The sequence below is a fragment of the Nanorana parkeri genome, unplaced genomic scaffold (assembly GCF_000935625.1).
Source record: "Nanorana parkeri isolate BGI_ZX_2015 unplaced genomic scaffold, ASM93562v1 scaffold20, whole genome shotgun sequence".
Lineage (NCBI taxonomy): Eukaryota > Metazoa > Chordata > Amphibia > Anura > Dicroglossidae > Nanorana > Nanorana parkeri.
The window spans coordinates 2,029,888-2,052,430 of NW_017306288.1; the positions used below are offsets into that span (position 1 = coordinate 2,029,888).

The 22,543-nt window shown below is 42.8% G+C and overlaps 1 protein-coding gene across 1 annotated transcript in view; it reads left to right on the forward strand.

Annotated features, from left to right (window-relative positions):
- KTN1 (kinectin 1) overlaps positions 1–22,543 on the forward strand; it is a 116,069-nt gene that overhangs the window by 86,519 nt on the left and 7,007 nt on the right. The window contains exons 37-47 of the mRNA XM_018562132.1: positions 2,039–2,125; positions 7,580–7,669; positions 9,219–9,299; positions 9,483–9,572; positions 11,214–11,306; positions 12,598–12,669; positions 14,203–14,286; positions 18,180–18,263; positions 20,375–20,458; positions 21,763–21,838; positions 21,943–21,971. Of these exons, the coding sequence (XP_018417634.1) occupies positions 2,039–2,125; positions 7,580–7,669; positions 9,219–9,299; positions 9,483–9,572; positions 11,214–11,306; positions 12,598–12,669; positions 14,203–14,286; positions 18,180–18,263; positions 20,375–20,458; positions 21,763–21,838; positions 21,943–21,971 (870 nt within the window). The remainder of the gene's footprint in view (positions 1–2,038; positions 2,126–7,579; positions 7,670–9,218; positions 9,300–9,482; positions 9,573–11,213; positions 11,307–12,597; positions 12,670–14,202; positions 14,287–18,179; positions 18,264–20,374; positions 20,459–21,762; positions 21,839–21,942; positions 21,972–22,543) is intronic.

Here is a 22,543-nt window from a genome sequence, read left to right on the forward strand (position 1 = left end):
GGGTCCTCGGTTGCCTTGCTGCGGTTGCACAGGGGTTTCCCCTTCGTTCCAGGTGGTCCTTCCTCCATTTCGTTGTCAGGGGTGGAAGGAGCCTGAAGCCCCAGGCTTTAGTGCCCTGTCTCTGTATCCGGGAGCCCCTGTGCGGCGGTGCGTGCATGGTGCTGAAACGCAGGGAGGGGCGTGCCATGCGTTCCAAGGGCTCATGCGCCCTCCACAAGTCAAGTTGCCATAGACCACCAATCACTGACAAAGTAGCACTATCTCACCTGTTCCAGTACTTTTCAAGAAGTAAGGGTAAAACTCCAATAGAAACACAGCAGATAAATATTAGAGAAGGTTCTAACGCTTTCCCACTCTATCCCAAAAGAATAAAATAAAATACATTTTTTTTGGCTGGAGTTCTTCTTTAAAACTTTATATTTTACGAATTGCTGTAGGTGATTATGAAGAAACCCTTTCCTGCATACATCATTCAAATACAATATGGCTGCTTCAGATTGTCTTCAGAGCTCTGCATTTTGTCTGTACTATTGCTACCTCTGTGTTTAATCCCATCCTGCCAGTTTACCATGTTTTTGCTTCATTATGCCACCTCTTTCCTTTTAACATGTGATGGTGAAGCTCCAAATGTATCCCCTGATATCTGAGCCTTTTCGCTCTACTCTTAAACTGCAAGATCTGTTCAGTTACTGACCTTCAGAAGGATATTTAAGTTTATGTGTAATAGATTCATGGGGATTAAAGCTGTTGTGTTTTGGTGCCCATCGAAGCTTGTATTCAAATCACATGCCAGATCATTTATACATCAGCCTTCAGGGGGGAAAAAAATGTTGCACACACAATAATTACTTTTGGGCGGACAGTTCGGAAGAAGGAGGAGAAAATCAATGTTAACATCATACAGCTGTAACTTGCTGCACACAATTGTAACTAATATTGGTATTCTTTCCTTTGAGCTACAGTTTAGCCTTGTTATTTACTGAATGCAAAGGACTTTCATTCCAGTTCTTTAGGTCAGTCCATTCAAAACTGATATTTCATTAAACCACCTCACTATTTCTATTCTCGGGAACGTTAGTGATGAGATGTATGAAAGATCCCTGGTCTGCATACCTGCTGTGCCCATAATGAGGGGCCACTCTCCCTGTTGGACGTTTTATTTAATGTATACTATTGAGATTAGAACAGGAAGTTGGGACACTCAAAGGTTGGGGCTGAACACCCAAAACTTTAGGTGTAGATATGGTTTAGCCCACCACACTCAACTTGTGCCTTAAATATCACTTTTTGAATGGACTGACCCTTAAGCTGGACATGCAAGGTCTCTCTCATTCAGCCCTGCTAAACAGCATAGATGGTGGAATCTCTACCTGCCAGATAATGTAATCCTACAGCTGGCACTGCTGTCTAAATGCTGTTCAGCTGTCAATTTTCGACCTGGCTCCTTTGATTGTTTGTTGAGCCAGATGATGCCGTGTATGGCTAGCATTAGTTTTTTAAAAATGGAATATGGTTGCTTCATGTTTACAGCAATCATATTTTTTGACTCCATTGTCCATCAACCTTTATTTGAAACATGAAACCTCTCTGGCTGTGGGGAACAAGCTTCAACATGGACTCCATTTTCATGGGATGACTCTATTGATAAAAAATGTGCTCTGAACTGTCTCTTTTTTTTGGGTTTCTCTCTTTGGTGGATTGGCTTCTGCTCTGTCTATCTGTGAACCTTCTTTTTACAGTCGATCCCTCTGGCCAAGGTTGACGGTAGAGCCCCAAAAGTAGCGTTTCAAATTTCAACATAACATTGACATTTGCTTTCTATGCTATAACTTGCTGAGCATTGGTTATGGTTGCTGCCGTGTAAACAAAGCGCACCCAGTATATCTGCTGGTAAGCTTTATAGAGTCTAGTTTTCGGGCAGCTGGTAATATTAAGACCTCTTTCCAGTAAGTTGCCTTCAGAATGAAAATGACCATATGACGCATGAATTGATTGTAGTTTATGGGTCGCTGAAATAACTTTTTCTAAAAACAATTAGGATCTTCGGGAGAAAAACTGGAAAGCAATGGAGGCATTGGCATCAACTGAAAAAATGCTACAAGAGAGAGTCAACAAGACCGCCAAGGTTGTAATGCTACTGGTGGGGACATAGCTCGGACTGTGTAGTGTTCGGCCCCTCTACCTGCTGACGTTTAGCCTGGTCTCTTATACGTGGGACAGAGTCTATACATTTAGATGCTGGTTCTGCTGAGATGAAAATAGCAACAATTTTAATCCAGTTGAGGATTTTTCCAATTTTGTTTTAGTCTCTAACAGTTTCAAATGATTGTCTTTGTTCATCATTTTCAACATTTCAATTACCGTGTTTTTAGAAATAGTGCAGTTAGGCGCCATCTGCTCTTTTTATATAAAACATTTCTTCAGTTCAGATCACTAAGGGCAATATACTGATATCACCTACTGCAGAAACACCAGGCCCAACGTTTGTTTTTCCACCCCAAAATAGACCCATTTTATATATAAAGCTGAACTCCAGGCAAACCGCTAAATACGTTGAAATTTATACATGGGAATAGTTTGCCAGCCAAAGGATTTTTCTTTTTGTCCATACAGCCTTGAGATTTGCACAGCTGTGTCACACATGGAAGTCAGACTCTCTACTGTAGTTAAAGGAGAACTATGAGGTGAGTGATTTACACTCATCCTCCTAGTTCGAGCCAACATATGGCATGAAAACTGTCACACGTCGGCTCTATAGATGGGGAAGTGAGGGAACACAAACCGTCGCTCGCTCACTTCCTGATCATCCCGCTGCAGAGAGCAGTGACTGTCAGTCACCGCTCCGCGCAGGGATTCCGCCCTCTCCAATACTCCAGCGCTAACTGGAGGACTGGGTGGGCACAGCTGGCTCTGCCTCTAGACAGGCAGAGCCCGCTGTCATCAGCTAGCTGGGTGGATCTTGACAGTATTGTCAGGATCCGTCCCGGCTACGGCGTTCTCAATATATAGCGGGCAATAGCTCGCTATATACTGAGCTTTGGGTCACGGGAAGAGGTTAGTATATGTCCTCTTGTAACCCTAAAGAGAACTATGGGATAAAAAAGGTTACCTCATAGTTCTCTTAAGAAATGCAATTAGGTCACCTTCTTGTCTCCAGCCTGTGCTTGGACAGTGATGGAACAGAAGTATGTTTATCCAGGTTTTTTGTCAGTGTATTTCCATGTAGTTTGTCTGATTGGCTCTTAGTACTTTTGAGCAGGGCAGGCAGCTGTCTAAGACAATTGCCAGACTTAACCAGACACCTTCCTCTTTCTTGGTGCAGTTGTTCTACACCTTGCTTTACTTTATCTGTAGGCATATAATTTTGGCAGCTGAGATACTTGTTATAAGTTTTAAGTATCCATCTTTTGTTGATAATTTGTTGCACGGACGGCAGAACCAGCATTTAGATTCTCCCACCTAGACACTTGGTTAAATCTGCAGATGGAGCAGTGGCACACTTGTTAGCCCATGCTGTAATGAAGTTGTGGATACTCTCTCTTCATTCGTATCCGTACTGCTCCATCACAGCAGAGATTAACATGCAGCAAAGCCGTGATTGGCTACAATTGAAGCAGTTTCAAATCATAACTATTTGTCTTTATCTGCACTTTGTTTCTGTCTTTTCTTTCTTGACACTAGAGTCCGTTGTATTTCTATGTTTTCTTCCATGGGCATGCCGATCTGTTCATGTGTATTTGTGTGTGTGTGGAGGGTCATTGGCACAAGCTGTGGGTAACAGTAGACTTGCACTTGCTTTGAGTAGGCTGCATGTATAATACATATTAAAGAGGCCCTGTCTCTAGGAAAGACAAACTAAAAAAACTGTTTTATATGGCAAAATGCTGGGCAGCTTCAAACGGCACTTCCTTAGTGGTCTGCCTCAACCTTGCTCTGTGCTGTCAGTGTTTGAAGAAGTCCCAGTTTAAGTCAGTAGGGTTTATAGCCAGACAAAAATGGCAGATAAAAAGGCCAGAAAATATCATCAATAAATTTTGGACAGTGCAGCTTTCTTTACTCACAGCCTTTGCGGAGTCTTTCCTTACCCCAAAACATGTCAATGATTAAGTACTTGCCGTGTGAAATATTTGCGTGCATAATATATAGGTATGGTAGTACTTAGCAGGTGTGGACTTTCTACAATCACAACACTAACTTAGTAAGGGACAAATCTTCTAGGGGATTTGCTATGGCCTTTTAACCTATTTGACTGCCTCTACATGAGCTACAGCTAGCAGTATCTGCAGGAGCTCAATAGATATCAGATCTTCAATTGGTTTTGCAGAAAGTGATCTCATCATGTAATGCCTATGTCTTAAACACACCAGAGATAATAGCAGCATGAGATTTTAATAGTCCAGATTAGGGCTGCAACCAACTAATCCATCGATAATGAGAATAGTTGTCAACTATTCATTATCAATTAGTTGGTTGGATCCCTTAGCTCTCTCCTCCACGCTTGGAGGAGGGCACAGCAAGCAGTGGGCGGGTGCAATAGCCAGCCAGCTATTGCAATTTGAAATGGCCAATAGCAGGCTTGCTATTGCACCAGCCCACTACCTTCTGTATTTACATTCAGCTGCCGTCTGTGGAACCCTGTCACTGGCAGTTGTCATTCCCTGGCTGAAGCTATTCAAGCGCCATGTGCTTGCAATACAATTATTTAAAAAATAAATAAAAGGTGGGAGAAAAGTTATTTTAGGTTTTTGCCTGACATTCTGCTGCGAGAGGTGCGTTGCACTGCCATTCATTTCAATGGCACCCCAAACGCGCCTTGCACCCACAGTGTGATCGCATGCACTGCAAGGCATGGTACCGCAATGCCATGCATTCCAGTGCAGTGCAATTGCAAAAAAATTGTGCAGGCAGTTTTATTCTGAAGTAAACTTTTGTTTGTAACACTGCATTTGTGTATTTTGTTTAAATTAAGGGTGGTGTTTTATTCAATTTTTTTAAAATCCGATTAATCAAAAAAATCGGCCAACTAATCGATTATGAACATAATCATGAGTTGCAGAAATTTTAGAAAATGCACATGCGTTTGAGGGGTTCAGAGGGTTTTCTTAATCAGGGCCCTTACTGTGAGGAAGAAAATAAATATATAATCCTTGGAGATGTTTAATATTGGAGGAACAGGCAGCTTGCTCCGGTCACTGGTTTAGTAACCTTGCCAGACTCAAGCCCTGGTGAAGAAAACCCTCTGAACCCACAAAACATGTATACATTTTCTAAGAAGTCTGTAATTTATAAACATTACCTGGGCTATTAAAATCTTGTGACCCTATCTTGTCTATTGTTATGAAGATGGTACCCTAAGATAAAGAAATAACGTCACCAGCAGTCCAAAAGATGATTTAGCAACAGTCCATTTATTGGCACATTGCCATTCAAATGCATTTGAATGGCAATGTGCCAATAAATGGACTGTTGCTAAATCATCTTTTGGAGTGCTGGTGACGTTATTTCTTTATCTCAGTTGGTCACGGTGCCATCCGTGGTCACTACAAGCACCCACCCGTCCCAACCAGTCCTTTGATATTTCGGTAAGGAGTGCAGCAAGATCTCTGATTCCTGATGGTACCCTAAGGACACAATTTATGGCCATAGCACTTTATAACAGTTTCCAGCGCTCCACCACCAGGTCTCTCCAACATGTAATGCCTTTGGGCAGTTTGAACGTAATTCCACAGGAAACCAATATTTTAGCTTTTGGTAGATGCTGGATCATTAAACAATCTGTCAGTTTCTTAGATCTCTCGGGGCTTCTGTCGGTCATGTCTCTGCTTCTGTGGCAGTTCTGTGGGTTCCGACCTGTAGGAGTTCTAGGTTTCTTTTATATTATGAAGAATGCAACAAGAAGTACTGAAATAGACAAAGGTGGACAAAGGTGGATGGGGACACCTCCAAAAACTCCTAGGTGGTCAGGAGCTAATCAGGAATTATGGCAGTGTGATATTGCTGTTGTAGCATCAAAGCCACTCCTAAATCAGCCCACCAATCCTCGCCCATAAAGAAAATATCTCTTTTGGGCAGAGATGGGATATTGGATGTTAAAACTGTATGTCAATGCAGGTATGCATTATTCAATTTAACCCACTATAAATGCCTTAAAGAAGATCGCTTCTATTGTAAAGCCGAGCCACCGGGAGTCTCTTTAAACGGGCCCGGTGCCAGTGACGTACTATGGGTGTCACTGGTCACTAAGGGGTTAAAAAAAAAGTGCACCTTTAGAAACTCTCAGCTCCTTTAACCTATCCAGGCAAATCAAGGAATTTTGCGAGTATAATCTCTTGCGTCTTTCCTTTGTCTATTTCCCAATAAAGTTGAAAACATCAGCTGCTCAGGTCAGTTTGTAACTTGCAGAAGTTTGGGCCACTTCACCACCATATGTCCTCTGGATTGAATGATGCCCTGCACGCTTAACCCAGAAGACTGAGGACATACTGTGAGTGCAGAACGTCTACTACATTCTTCATTCACTGTGTATTAGTGCAGAGAGCCATCACCTCATGTCTCTGTGCATCATTGAAGAGAGCCCTGCCCCGATAAGAGGTGGAGGATCCTACTTTATACCTTGGGTGTTCAGGACTGGAAAATTGGAGGAAAAAAACAATACCGGGGGGGGGGGAGGTTACGCCACATGGGTGAGGTGGAAGCCAAGCGTTGGGCTTTAACGCCGGTTCCACCAGCTGCACGTTTCTCTGCGCTCCGTTCCTCTGAATGGTGGCCGTGTAGTAAGGGAGTGAAGGAAGCAAAGTATGTGGTCCTGGTGGGACACCATTACAGTGAACTTGTTGTTTTGCCATGCATTATGCAAAGCACTTGTTCTTTTTAATACCATCATTCTCATTGTCTTGAAAGTCACAATGAAACATACAATTTGTGTTCACCCTCCTTTGCCATATCTTGTTTTCTCCAAAACTACAGGTTCTCTTAACAGTAGTGGTGTTGCCCTGGATTATTTTATGAAATATTTTACGTGATTGTGATGGTGCTTCCGTCACACAAGTACAGCATGCTGTGGATACATTATGTGGGATTGCTACTGACCTGCCTGCATCTAATATCTAGAGTGCTAGAATGAATGGATTCATCTTTAAAGTAAACCTGCTAAAAAAAAAATATGGGCACTGTTTGCTGGCGTCTTTCTTAAAATGCTAGTTGCTGGCTGTTATGCTCATTCTTCAGCCTTGGTGCTTTAGGTCACTGAGTTGGAGTCTGCATGTTCCGATCTACACATGTATTCTGAATCAGCGGCTTACAGTATTGAAGTCTGGGGGTTAGTATGACAGCCAGGAAACCAGCATTTTAGTAGACGAGGCCACCAGCGGTAGCTGCCTTGACAGGTTTGCTTTTAATAGAAAACTGAAATCCTTAGAGGCTCCATGTGCATGTGAAATGTTATTTACTCTGTTGTTTGATTTTCCCATCTCCCTCCAACATAACATGTGTATTAGCGCCTTTCCTCCCATCTCTGTCCAGAGTCGTTCAGTTTTTGGCTTGAATGGCAACTGGTGGCTGATATCTTGTGTTCTTGTAGGAGCAACAGCAGAACCTTCACACAGGGGAAACAGAAGCACGAGAAGTTCTGCAGAAAATCTTCCCAAATGTGTCTGTTTCTGCCAGTTTGGTAAGAAATCCAGTTTAAGGATCAGAAAAGCTAAATTAAAAGCTCCGTTTTATTGTAGATCTTTGTGGATCCACATCCACTGTTAGTGGTATTCCATTGGCAATTTAAAATGTAATGTAAAACTAAAGGTTAGGGCCAATTCACTAAACACCCAGTGGCTGGTGTGCCTTGCCTGATCCAGTGCATCACACTGTGTACTTTTTTTTTTGTTGGTAGAACTTTATTGAAGTGTCACAAGTGACATTTTATTCAGGTCTACAGGCACAGCGAGGTGGTTGTACTGCGCTGCATCCCTCCGTGCAGAGAAAAGTACAGCATGTCGCCTTTTTCTTTTTATTAACGCACACCACCGCGTTCCCATAGCAATGCGGTGGTGTGAACCGAGCTAGTCTTGCGTGGGGCTGTGCTGGCTGTCGTTTCCAGCGCAGCCCCAATGCATGTGGTGTGTATCGGCCCTAAAACCTTTTTAGGCTCCATTCACACAGGACCGGTTGTCTGCGTGTATTCAGCCGTACGAAAACGCACGGAACCACTCTAAAAATAATAAAACACTGCACTTTAATGTGGATTGTTAAGACTTTTGCGGTGGCCGCGCGGTATGAAACCGCGCCTCCCGCAAAATAGTGCAAGCGCAATTTTATGGCGGATTCCGCACTTTCCGGCTATAGTAATAGCTGCAAACGCACGGAATCCACACGTATGTTAAACTTTGTGGGGTTTTCCGCGAAAAACGCTACCGCTATGTGTGAATGGAGCCTAAGGCCTTGTTCACACCAAATGCAGAGCAAATCTGCATGAGTTTCAGCACACGCAGTGCAGTGGGATATGCCGCGTTTTTGCTGTGGTTTCTGATGCGTTCCGGGCCGTTTTTAGTAATAAAAAAAATAAAAATTTTGTTTGTTTAAAATGGGCTTTCAGTGCGTTCCAGGGCGTTTGCATGCGTTTTTGATGTGTTTGCATTCATTCCAGAGCAGGTAAAATAGTGCCTGCTGCAGTTTTTTTTACCTGCTCTGGAACGGAATGCTGCGATGTGAACTGGGGCTAAAAATACCATTGGAATACATTGGACACAGTTTTGCTCCGGTCTTAACTGCTCTGCTCCTGGAACGCGCTTGGTGTGAACAAGGCCTAAGGGTCTGGATAGTGTGGAGAGGGATTAGAACCCCTGCCAGACTTCTAGATTCATTCTCTCTAAATGTCCTAATCACCAATGTCACTGTGAATAAAAGTAACAAAGCCAAAAATTAAGGGTTAAAAATAAGGGTAAATCTTACAATGGGGACACTTTTTTCCTGGGACAACTAAGAGGGCATTGCCTTTTCTTCTGAAAGACATCCTTTCATTGCCTGCTAGCTTACAAAACGGGAAGTGAAGAGAAATCTCCCTAAGGAGACACGAGGAAGAAAAGATCAGAAACCGCCAACATTGACTTTAACCCTCTTTCCAAAATGGAAAGAAAAATGTTTTAACTGTAGATATATTTAATGTGTTTGGTAGAATTTTGTGATATCATTTTGAACATCATTGAAGAGAATGTTTTGTCTTCTAGCACCATGGCGAATGGATCCAGGAATATGAGAGGTTGGCTAAAGTTTGTTTAAATGAAAATGGTGGATCTGAGAAAGTGAAGGTAAATTCTGCATGACTTGATGTTGGTCTTGTTGATTATGCCCGCAATGTATGACATGCTTGTAGTTTTTCTATATTTGTCCATATTTCTGGTTCTGTATTGTGGAGAAAGTTAGTCTGGCTGTCAAGTCTATTTGGTAGAAGAAATAGTCACTGGTGATCAGAGAATATCTCTCTTTTTAAGGCCCTGGAGCAGAAGCTAAAGGAGGGAGAGGAAATGCATACACTACTACAGCTCGAGTCTGATAAATACAAATCTGTGCTGGCCGAAACGGTATTGTATCCCATTGTTCATTGTATTATACTCTATAGCGCAATTTTGCTCTCGCATAAGTTACGATTTTGCTGCATTTGATGTTGACATACATAAATGTGAACTGCTTTACTTACCCAAGGATTTGTCATTTCTATTCAGCCAGTTTAGTTATACAGACAACTCTGCCAGACAGCAAAGGCATGCCTTGGACCTCCCTGCAAGCCATTTCTGCAGTCACTTAAAGTGACATTAAACCCATAGATTTTTTTAACATAAACCAATACTATAATGTGTGACTTATTTTAATCCATGGTAGTTTCCCTTCTCTTTGCTGCTCTTCCTTTTGAATCCTCATGTCTTCTCATGCTGAGGGAGAACTTCCCTTTGCAGCTCAGGGCCTCTTCCTGTAGTGCTGGCTCAGGTTACAAACCTATACAAACCTATACACAGACACCATATATCCATTCCTGAGACAAGGCAGTCTGCTGCAAAACAGAAGCTCTGTCCAGCATGAGAAGACAGGAGGATTTAAAAGGAAGAGCAGCAAAGAGAAGAGGAACTACCATGGATTACAGTAAGGCACACATTACAGTATTGTTTATGTTAAAAAATCTGAGGGTTTAATGTCAGTTTAGGAGGCTTGTCTAGGATTCCCCTCCCCAGTTTGATTGGGCATAGAAGGAGCAGCAGCATATGGAGCAGCAGCATATGGATATGTTTTTTTTCCTCTGCTCTCCTTGTGTGAGCATGCTCACTCACAGAACTGTGCGAAGTAACAGAACTCTGATTTATCTTGCTGATCCTCCTCCTTGTCTGCTGTGCAGTGGATAACAGGAAGCCAATACCGAACCACAAAGTCTTTCACGCATAGGATTTGCCTCCCCTCCAGTTATGTCGTCTGCAAGCTCCCTTTTCGCAGTTGACATCTTTGCCCAGACCCTTTCCAGGTTCAGTGTCTTTTGCCATGAAAGCTGTGAATTATTTGGCTCGGTGTGCAATCTTTAGAGACTTGCCAGCTAGAAGGTAAGAAGGTTTTATTGCAGAAGAGACATATAGAGTCTTTACTTTACTGCAATAGCAGCTTTTCTGCTAGCAATTTGTTCCCAACTTTCCACCTAAAAGAGAACCTTAACCCCCCCCCCCACACACACACTTTTGGTGCTCTTCTTATGTGGTAATCGTATATTTCCAAGCCAGCATTTTCTTCTCTTCTCTCTCTGCTATCCTCTCACAGGACCTGTCCCTTTCCCGAGCTGGCCACCAGATCTTGTGCATACGCTGACAGAGATTTGGCACAAGGTCTATTTACATACTGTTCTACGAATGGAGGAAAGTTATGTGATGTCACCTATCCCAGGAGGCATTATTAGAACAGTATGTAAATTGACCAGGTTTCAGATCTAGAGATCTGTGTTGGCTCCATTTATATAAAAGGATTCTTCCCCTGCAGCCACATGGAATATGTGATGTCTGTATTCCAGGAGGCTGCTGAAGTAGAATGAAACATCAGGGGGGTTCAGGGGAAGAATGTGAAGAAAAAAAAAAAGCTCTGCTTTCTTGAGGGAAGGTTATCATGGCAGAAACTTTAAGGTGAAGGTCTGATTTCAGCTAGTTGTATGTATTTTTTAATGAATACCTAACTAATGCTTGTGCTTGCAGGAAGGAATTCTGCAGAGGTTACAGCGCAGTGTGGAGGAAGAGGAGGGACGATGGAAGCTAAAACTGGAGGAGTCTCAGAATGAACTGACAGAGGTATGTGGAGTTGGTGTATTTGTTTTCTTATTTTCTATATTTACTCCATGAGGTGGTGATCATTTAGAGTTTCACGTATAGAAAAGATAGCTCTTTATCTCTCTCTCTCTCTCTATCCTAAATAATGACATGATCTTATATAATACTCTCCATCATCTAGAAGTCTCAGTTTGAAATGATGTGACCTTATCACTTAGGTTTTGTCAGATAACTGTTAAAGGGTCAAATCATTAAAGGAGAACTATGGGGTTAAGGCTTTTCCCCATAGTTCTCATTAGGGTAACGGGAGGACACAAACTAGCATCCTCCCGTCACCCTAGGCTCAGTATACCGCGAGCTGCAGCTCGTGGTATACTGAGACGCCGCAGCTGAAGCGGATCCCGACTTAGATGACTGGATCCGCCTAGCTGCGTGAGTGACAGCTGGCTCTGCCTATGCAGAGGCAGCTGTACCTGCCCCCTCCCCAGTCCGATCCGCCGGTCAGCGCTGGCGGATCGCAGCGGGGAGGGGGGAATCCAGCCCCTCCCTTGTCACGGCAGAGGGCTGTGACAGAATCAAGAGGTGAGTGAACGCCGGTATGTGTTCGCTCACTTCCCGATCTACTGAGCCGACCTGTGACAGTCTCATTGTCACAGGTTGGCTAGAACTATGAGGTGAGTGAAAAGCACTCACCTCATAGTTCTCCTTTAAGACCAGTCAATTGATGGCTTGGTTGTGCAATCTCTAAACGCTCTCTTGATTTACTAAAACTGTTTAATGTGGGAGCCGAGGTAAATATTGCATTCAGTTTGTACCCATTCTGGCAAGCTCTTGCATTTTGTAGCTGCTGGTAAATTTTAAGAAGTTTGTGTGCAATCCGAGTGTAACATGTACAGTCTGCTTTAGCTGTATGACCAGTCTTTTTTCTTTGCATTGCTTCATCACTAGATTATATGTACATCTGGATCTTACATAAGCAAGTATTTATCAGAAAAAAAGTGATCTCCACTAAGAATTGTTTGTATCCGAACTGGCTGCAGTTTGATATTTTTTTGTGCCGTTGAAGCACCTTCTCCACATGTCATAGCTGAACAGATCTGAACCGTGCTATGTGTCCTATATCATCAACTGTGTTTCTGCTGTTGCCTGCACCATGTTAGGAGGCAGTTGTCCTTTACAGCAGAGACAATTACTAACCTTCCAGGGAACACAAGAGCAAAAATGTATCCCATGTATTTAGTGACTTCAACATCATCTCACTTCAAAGCAACACGTCTCATATAAAGAAATGACTGTTTTTTGTCTCTTTTAGGCCGCTTCTGCAGTTCGCACATTGGAACAGGAGTTGGATAAACTAAGAAGACGGAGCAAGGAGGCGGAAAGTGTGAGTTTGCAATTACTGGTCCACGTTGTCTACTTAATGATAAAATGGAGAGTCTCATATATGTACACAAACCCACTAGATGAAGGTCATGGGATGTGGCAGAGAGATTGTATATATAATGGGAAACAAATTAATAGGGGCAGGAAAAAGGTATGGTGCGGTGTTCATAAAAATATATATACATCCAGTAAACTCTCGGTTATCCGGTATTCAACTAACCAGAACTCTGATCTAACCAGAAAAAAAAATCTCCTGTGTACTCACTGTTCCGCTGATATGTGGCAGGTATTATTCTGGAGATGATCGTGTGCCTATTTATCTTAATTTGTTTTTGATGACTGCATTTCAATATTATCAAGTCAATACAGAGTTGGTTATGGTATAGTATGGGGTATGGCATTAGTTAGACCTATTTTTAATAGTAAGTCTCAAGCAACCAGAAACTACATTTATCCGGAATCTACCAATCCTCATGGATGCCGGAAAACGGGGAGTTTACTGTATATGCGAGCACGTGTGTGTGTATATATGTATGTAATGGTTTGGGACCAAACCCGGTCCTTCAGGTATAGCTATTCATGCTATACCTGAAGAAGGACTGGTGTCAGTCTGAAACTGTTGTACAGCTGTATAGACTTTTTGGTGCTGCAGACAAACTTTCTTGACTTTTTTTTTTTCTTCTTGTATACAAGACGTGAGTGCTGGCACTGTGTCTCTGTATGTCTGCGAAGTTTCAGTATGTCACCAGTACCCCAGATTCAAGTGTCCAAAGTCATCTTTATTAACACATGTATATCTTGTTACAAAGAAAGTAATGTTTAGAGTCCCTTCATCAGGCACAATATGGATTTGTGTGTTCACTTTTCGAACACGTATACCTTTTTTTTTTTTTTTTTAAATTTTTTTCCTTTTCTTTTTTTAAACTTTTAAAAACTATTTTTTTTTTTTAAACTGGGGGCACTAAAGGGTTATTGTTCACAGGGGCTTTGGATACTTAGTATTTGGAGGAGCCCCTGTATTCTCCACATAGATACTTTGTAGCACACTGATCCGGCTTGCAGCTCCACAACACCACTGAGCTGCAAGCCGGGTCAGTGGCTGTAACAGCACTGTGATCACTGCGATTGGCTATTGCAGTAATCGCAATGCTGCGACCACCTGATTTGCTTTTGAGGGCCTGCCTCAGACATCAAGGGACCCAGCAACAGCACCAAACCCCCTAAGCGTTACTCCCTCCACGGGCCAGCGCTCATTTTCCCGCATGACGGAATTATTCCGTCACCGGTCTGTAAGTATTTTAAAAATGTTGATGGAATAATTCAGTCATTGGTCAGGAAGGGGTTAATAGTTAATACTTGAATGTATTTTTAAGATTTAACTCCTGAGTTTAGTGTCACTTTAACTTGAAGATAAACAATGCCCAGTATGTACTTTGCCATTTGTTCATTCCTAAAGTGTCTCGTCTCCGCTTTAATGCCGTCACTGACCTCCTTACTATAATGTTTGAAGTAATACTTGTTTATATTTTCTAAGTTGCTAAAGGAGAAAGAGAATTTGGAAACAGGACTGGAAAAGGCAGAGGTTGAGAGAACCACCTACGTGTCGGAGGTCAGAGAGGTAAATGGATTTAAATGTTTTTTGGGTAAATTCTTTTAAGAACGGAGTGTTTGAAATAAAACGGTGAAGGACCAAATGGAGAACGTAATGTTCTCATTTTACTGTGCTGAGCCTGGTGTAGACCAATGATCCAACAGTCCCTCATGAAATAACCATTGTTTCAATGGTTGGGGCTACAACTAGTCTGTATGCTTAAAGGAGAACTATGTGGTGAGTGCTTTTCACTCACCTCATAGTTCTAGCCGACCTGTGACAATGAGACTGTCACAGGTCGGCTCAGTAGATCGGGAGGTGAGCGAACACATACCGGTGTTCGCTCACTTCTCGATCCTGTCAGGCTCTCTGCCGTGACAGGGGAGGGGAGGGATTCCCCCCTCCCCGCTCCGATCCGCCAGCGCTGACTGGCGGAACGGACGGGGGAGGGGGCGGGTACAGCTGGCTCTGCCTCTAGATAGGCAGAGCCAGCTGTCACTCACGCAGCTGGGCAGATCTCGACATCGATGTCGGGATCCTCTCCGGCGTCTCAGTATACGGCGAGCTGTAGCTCGCGGTATACTGAGCTTAGGGTGACGGGAGGGCGCTAGTTTGTGCCCTGACCCCATAGTTCTCCTTTAAAGTGAATCTGTGCATCATTGAAAGTTAGTAAATGGCTATTACATTTAGGAAATTAGAGGTGAATGGCCAGTGTCTGCAGTGATCCCTCAGACAGCCAAGGAACTCAATCTGTTTTCATCCATCTGTAAACTTTTTGTCTCTTGCTATTGTCAAGAGCAAGTGACGTACCACAGTAGGGTGAGTGAAGCTGTCCAACACAGTAAGGGACCAGGAATGAGATGATGGAGGCAGAAATGGATAGGATGACAACGTTTCAGTTTACCTTGGGGTGCCTGCATTTAATTAAAGCTGTTGAGGCCTGCCTTAAGCAAAAAGCCTTAATGGGGGGCATGAAAAAGGATTAGAACATCAGTCTTGCTCCCATTTTTTTCTGATGGTTGTCAAAAAAGGAAGAAAAGGAAAATCTCCCCAATTCCTGCCTATTTAACAGGTGTCAGACAGAACAGGCAGTAAGGGAAATCCATATATAATCTTCACAATAGGGAAGCATACAGCATGCAACATCTTTTTCCTATTCCTATCCAAACATAAAAGTGACTCTGGCATGAGAGATGTATTGGGGCTGCCATTGCAGGCCTCTTATGAATACTAGATGCATGTCTGTGTCCTCCTCTGTCTGGTATTTTTCGGTTAAAGCAGAACTCCAGGTAAGACTGTTCTTAATCCTTGCAATGGGGCTGCTCCCGCACTGCAAGGGTTAATTAAGTGCTTGTTTTTGTCTAGGTGTTAAAATAAAAAAGTTATACTCACCTGAACCTCAGCTGGCTAGATGCCACAGCACTCCCTCCAGCCTGTCTCCACTGCTGCAGTGATGGTATGTCCCTCGGTGTCCTCACGTCTCATGCATTGTATTGGACATGATGACTCACAGGACCTTAGGCCGCTGCAGTGGAGGGGGAGAGGAGCTCCAAGGAACGGTTTAAGAGCAAGCCAGCTCCGAGGATGGGGTAAATATAACTTTATTTTAGCATTGAGACAAAAATAAGCACTTAACCTTTGCAGTGCAGGGGTAGCCCCACTGCAAGGGATAAGAACAGTTTTTTGCTTTAAGCATCCATATTAAACATGCTGTCATTGACTGTCCAAAAAGTGTCAAAACTACTTGTCTGGTACACGTGTTCCCGGGTCAGCAACTGAAACAGCATTGAAGTAAAAGCATCAGAATGACAACCAGGTAGCTAGCATTCTCAAAGGAGAGTTTAGTAATGGCAGCCTTCATTGATCTCTCATGACAGTGTCCCTTTAAACACCAAAGTTAAGTACAGACATTCAGGCTTACTGTTGTAAGGTCATTTGCTGCGTTGCTGGTATATAATGTGCATGTCGCATCATTCTAAGCTTCATCTTAGTCAGTAAAAGATGCTTACTCCCAAAAAACGAATGATCAGGATCATAAACCCCCTTCTAAGGGACTCCAAAAATGATATTGTTTCACCGAGGTCTAGAGACCATTATAATCAGTGTCTCCTGGATGAACATTTCCATTTATTTCATATCTTGGAGATATCGATCAGAAGAAATGAGGCTTTGAGACCGTTGGAGCGGGGAGGTCTTTACAGCCAAAAGCTACAACCATGAGATCTAGACACTAGAGTCCTTGAGAAATAGAACAGACTGCTAGATGATTCAACCTACTGGCACCCATCCGAAAAGGTTTATTGATCGGCAACTCTATCTTTCTTTATTAGGCACTGGTCACATAGTGTGCCTCTATATATTTCTTCTAGTTGCAGTTGTCTTTTAAAAGGGTGTGCAGGTCCTTTTGGGTTAGCAGCTCCCCAGAGTATGTTCTCTATTCAATGGTCTGGTGACTTCATCCGCCAGTCATTGGCATGGCTTCTGCAGCTTTGTTCCCATTTTGTTCATGCCAATTGCTTATTTTCTAGTGATAAACTGCCCTGTACAGTAATAAGTGTACCCAAAGCAACTAAATCACCACCTGCTAAATGTGACAACTAGGAAGGACAAGCAGCTCACTGTGGACTCATTCCAGAGGATAACTTGATTCTTTTTAATATATTAAAAGGGTAAGTCCACTTTCTCAAGTAAATTTGGGGAAATTGAATTACCTCCTCCAATCTGGCCCTCTCTCCCAGTCCCAGCTATACATCCCTTTCGCTCATTCCCCTCGACCAGTATGAGTGTATCATCCGCACCCCATACTGCCGTGTAGCGCAGCCCTACGCAATGGATTTTGAATTTCACACCCAAATAGGTCCGGTGACCGCGCTGACAAGTGAGAAGCACTTCTTAACAAGAAGCACTTTTCATTAGTCGGCTGGGCCAGAAGCGCTTCTCATTGGGCAGTGCGGTCAGGTGACTGTGCTGATCAATGAGTGCTCTCCTTTTGTGAGCGAAATTCAAGATCCCTAGGGAAGGGCTGTCCTACACGTCACTACGGGGTATGGATAGTACACCTGGACTAGCGGAGGGGAAGGAGCATTCGCCTAAAGGTAAGTATAGCAGGGGATAAAGGGACCAGATTGGAGGGGGTAATTCCATTTTCCCCAATTCACTTAGGAAAGTGGACTTGCTCTTAAATTTCCTTTGCTCCTCTGCTCCATTTAGTGGCAAGATTGCTGTGCAAACGCCATTCACCCAACGTATGACTGGGCAGATGTACTAATCCCTTAAGTGTCTAGTATGAAAATGTCTCTCTTGTGCATATTTACCAGTTCAGATTCTAACGGTAACTTCACGTACGAAAACCAAAAGGAAGAATCAGGCTGGTGGGTATTGGCAGAAAAGAAAGCTTTCAGACACCTTTGTTAAAGTGACATTAAAGTCAAAAATCTTTTTCCCTCCCTCAATGTTAATGTCAGCACTTACCTTAAATTATGTTTCTTAATCTGAACTTCTTCTTACCTGTCCTTTTCATCTGTTCCTCCAGCGCTGCGGCGCGTCTCCGATTCAGCGCTGACTCCTCTGAGCTTGCTGGCACTACCTGTCCCACGGTGTCTGCATGCAGGTCCATAGACTTGCCTTGTGTCTCTCCTCGCGTCCCGGCCGAAAATGTGAACTGCACATGTGCCCGCCCCAAGATGCATTGCGACCGCCCCGCGAATTTTCACATTTTCGGACGGTAGCGCTCGGGGAAGACACAGGCTTTTCAAAGCGGTTGTGAGTTTTTTTTTGTACACTTTTTGCATAGATCGACTGCTTGCTAGCAGTCGATCTATGCAAAAAAAGCGGAGGGTTTAATAACCCTTTAAATATGGCCCATGTGTTCAATGCTTGTGGTGGGAGAGCTGCTTTACAAACTCTGAACTTCATTTCAGCTGAAAGATCTGTTGACTGAATTGCAAAGAAAGCTTGGCGATTCATGTTCAGAAGCAGCAAGGCAGAATGAAGAGCTGACCTTGGTAAGAAGATGTCTCTCTTCTATGTCTCTGGAGACTCCCGCTTCTACCCGTCTACTCAGCTTTCCTGTTGGGTGGAATGAGGAACTGTCTTGTCCCTTTGTCAAGCTTTCAGTCTTTTGCTCGTTTACCTTGCTCACATCATTAAACAATAGCAGTGTTTTTCATTTCTAATCCACTTAAAGTAGTTAACACCAATGCATGCATCAAGGCTGCTTATGCTGCAGATGGACTGAAGCTTTAAGAGTTTTATGAAGCTTGATTATGTAATAATGCAATGACGTTTGTGTAATATAAATATTACTGGAGTTTGATGACAGCTGTAATTGGACCGGTGACACTCAAGTGATATAAACTCAAGAGTTTATATGGAGAACAATGCTCTGTAGGGGATCCATTTTTTGGGTACCCGCTTTCTTGTCACAACCTCTCTGGGTAGCTATGTCCTCCATTGCTCTCTACTCATCCACTCTCTCATTATGTCGACCCACCTATCCTTCCTTCTCTCCTTTACCCACATTTCTGCCATGGACTTTGAAAATTATTGTTTTGGATGGCCCAGTTAGGATCTTGTCCATGTGTTTCTTTCTGTCTGTGTCTATACTTGTGAGATTTATTTATTTTATATGTCAGGAATCTGCACTTGCACTCTTTATTTGTAATAGTAATACAGCTTTACCTCTCAGGGATATGTGTGCATGCTGTTGTATTGTCTTTCCTTTACAACACAAATGTCGGTCTAATATGTCTCCTGCCTGAGCTCTGGGCTGTAGACTGAGTTCTCCAGGATGCTGGAGGCGGGTAGAACGGTCAATTAACAAATACTTTAGTTTTCTGACCGCAACTTTTTTTATGGGCTTTTGGAGTTTCTATTATAAGCACTGAGCCCAGGAAGAAGATAGAATAACGTTACAGCCTGACATGTCCCCCATATCAGGGAAGAGGGGAAAGGATTACCATATTTGCTGCCGTATAAGATGACTTTTTATATTTAAACCCCCCCCCCCGAAAATCGGGGGTCGTCTTATACGCCGGGTATACAATGTGAACCTTTAGTTCGTTTGGGCCAAGCTGCCCAAAACGAACGTCCCTATTCTGTCAGCCCGCTGGATGTGCGGTAATACTGTATGTAGGAAGCTTTGGCTACATACAGTATACCGCGCTGAGCCAATCACGGCGAGCGATGTACATAACCTCTGCCAATCCGAGCAGGCTTTGTATTCATTAATAGAATACATCGCCCGCCGTGATTGGCTCAGCGCGGTATACTGTATGTAGCCGACGCTACCGTACATACAGTATTACCGCACATCCAGCGGGCTGACAGATTAGTGGGTGTATTTAAACAGCTGGCAGACAAGACCCCATCATGGCTCCAGCAAGAAGAAGGAAATCTGAAGCCTCGGAAGGGGGGTAGTCTTATACGATGAGTATAGCCCAAAACCTATGTCTTAACTGGAAAATTAGGGGATCGTCTTATACACCCAGTCGCCTTATACGCCGGCAAATACGGTACTACATATACATGTATGTGTGAGTACACATATTGCTACAAATGCCCATTGAAGACAGGTTCTCTTTACGCTTCAACAGCAGGGCAGATTCCTGTGGAATAGGTCAACATTAATACATAGAGGGGTCAGTCATTTTGGTGTTGAGTGTGTTACTGGAAAACCTTTTTAACCTTTTTGTATTGTAAGGGAAATGTCTTTACTGTAGATTAGGATCCTGGGATACCCCTGTGCTCTGTATATGAATATTTTTGTTCTTTGACCTCCATTTTATAATTATTTATTTTGAACTTTTATCACTAATGTATCGGTAATATGACCCAGTGGAACAAATCTGTGGCTCATAATTTAGCATATAAACCTATAAACTATTTTTGTAACAGTACGCTGCTGAATGATGTAAAACGTACCTGTATTGTAATAAGGAGACTGCTATTGTCATCACTCCTTTTTCTACAGGTAATTAGCATGCTTAAAAACTGTTATATGCACATGTACTCTGATGGGAAGATTGTTGTTGAAATGAAAGGTCTGGTCTCTTTAGGTCTTCAAAGTCTGTAGTATACAGTAAGAAAAACACTTGTTTCTTTTTTTCACCAATAGCTGAAGACTCAACTGAATGATACCTTAAAGAAACTGGAAGTGGAGCAGAGCGAGCGGCAGAAGGTTGCCAGTGATGTGCACGAGGTGAGACAATCAGGTTGCACCACATGTCAAGAAGTCATTAGTCTTTTGTATCCGACGGACTCTGCTTCACCTAATATATTGTGGGACTGAGGAGTGGGGTGATTGGAACATCTGGTATGGAGGTAGAAGTGTTGCATTATGCCAACAGCTCCTTCCATATGATGTAATCCAGACAAGCCCACATTTCCAGGAATTGTTTGTGCTGTTTGCTTGTTATTCCTATGCTGTCAGCTTTCCAAATTCTGATGGTCTGGTCTGAATAAGAGTGAAGTTTATAAGAACTTTTATTTTCTTCTGTTTTTTCTGTTTTTTTCTTGGATGTTCATAGCTTGGCAGGTTGAGTTCTGCCTCTTAATGGTTTATTTTTAAAGCTGAACTCCAGGAAGTAGTAAAAAACTACCCTTGCAGTTGCCCCCCCACCCACACTGCAAGGGTTATATTTCTTTACATCTAAGGGTAGAGGAATAAGCCTTATTGCTCGTTCTGTGGTAGGCTTCCTGCAGCCGCTCCCCCGAAACCTCTTTCCTAAGGCGCTCTGGCCATCAGTCACCGGTCACACACTGACCTCAATTACAATGCCGAATCTTGCATTTGGTGTGCGTGATCTCTGCTGTGCTTGTTAAAACATTCAATAATGCCATCAGAATGTGACAAATGTTTGAAATGTCATTTTGGTTTGAACATTCTTTCTCGAAAATGAATGGAGTTTACCGAATTAAACCCGAATCAAAATACTTTTTCTGTTTGACACCATTAACTATTAGAAAATTGAATGAACATTCTGAAAACAATTTTTTCTAGCCATGTATACCCAGTTTAAGGGCAGGAGGTACTGTACTAGCCAGCTGTTTGCTGCAGCTTTACACAATGCCGTCAAGCTGTTTTCATTCACTGGAGGGGAAGTTGGTTAGGTAACCTAGTGGAGAGGGGGAAGTACGGGGACATTCAGTAGGAAGATGATGATGATCTTTCGTACCTCCATTGAGCAACTATGTGACACAGGAAACTATAGTGAATAGTGGGGAGTGTTCTGTGGTCTGGCAGGGCGTGAATAAGAACTGTAAACTGGCAAGTAAATTAGTTCATGGTTATGTATCCAGCTTTTTGTTTAGAGTTCCTCCTTAAATGAGTATTATAATGAGTGACTTTCCCATTACTGTTGGGGCACTATTCATTGGCTGCATGCAGCATTTTCTGATGCTTTTGATTATTTACTTGAATTATGTGCAATTGTATTTATGCTGCTGATGGCTGTTATCAGTCCACCTTTATATCTCACGATGTGTCTTGTCCCCAATATTCAGGTACAGAAATCGCTGGACCTCCTTCAGGTTGAAATACTCAAGGGCTCCGGAGACTGTAATGTCATAGATTACAGCGGCGAGGTAAGTGAGTGAATATACATTAAGGGGGAAGTGTATCAAAACTGGAGCAGACAAAATCTGGAGCAGCTGTGCATGACAACCAATCATCATCTCTCTTTCATTTTCAAACCTCAGCTGAACAAACTGAAAAGAGAAGCTGATTGGTTGCCATGGGCAACTACTCCAAATTTTGTCTGCTCCAGTTTTGATAAATTGAACTGGTGAGTGAGGCCTTGTCGCATCAGAACAAAATCTCTGGACCAAGTACCATATCATATATGTTGGCCACATGTATGCATATTGTTCATAACGAAGCACATACATTGGCATAGTTTTTTTTTTAAAGGGAACCTTTGTGCCTGCCACAAGGCAACAACCTAAACTGGAATCCAGCTTGGGATGCCAGAGCTACCTGGTGAATCTACCACTTCCTGGTCTGAGGATCAGACACACAACATCAATAAAATATCTATAGAGGAGGAAAGTATATGCAATAATTTGCCTAATATGTGATTTCAGGCAGCACAAGCAGGTTAAAACACATATTTGCTAATTTATCTACCAAAAGATCTGTAATTCTGTCAAGTCAATCTTTTTATTTAGATACATTTGCCACACACGGAACAGACCTTTAGGGGACCTGTCCTGGTTGTTGCATTGGTTATGCTGGATTCTCTAGGCAGGAGTGTCAATGTGTGTTGTGTGCAGCCAAATCAGGATG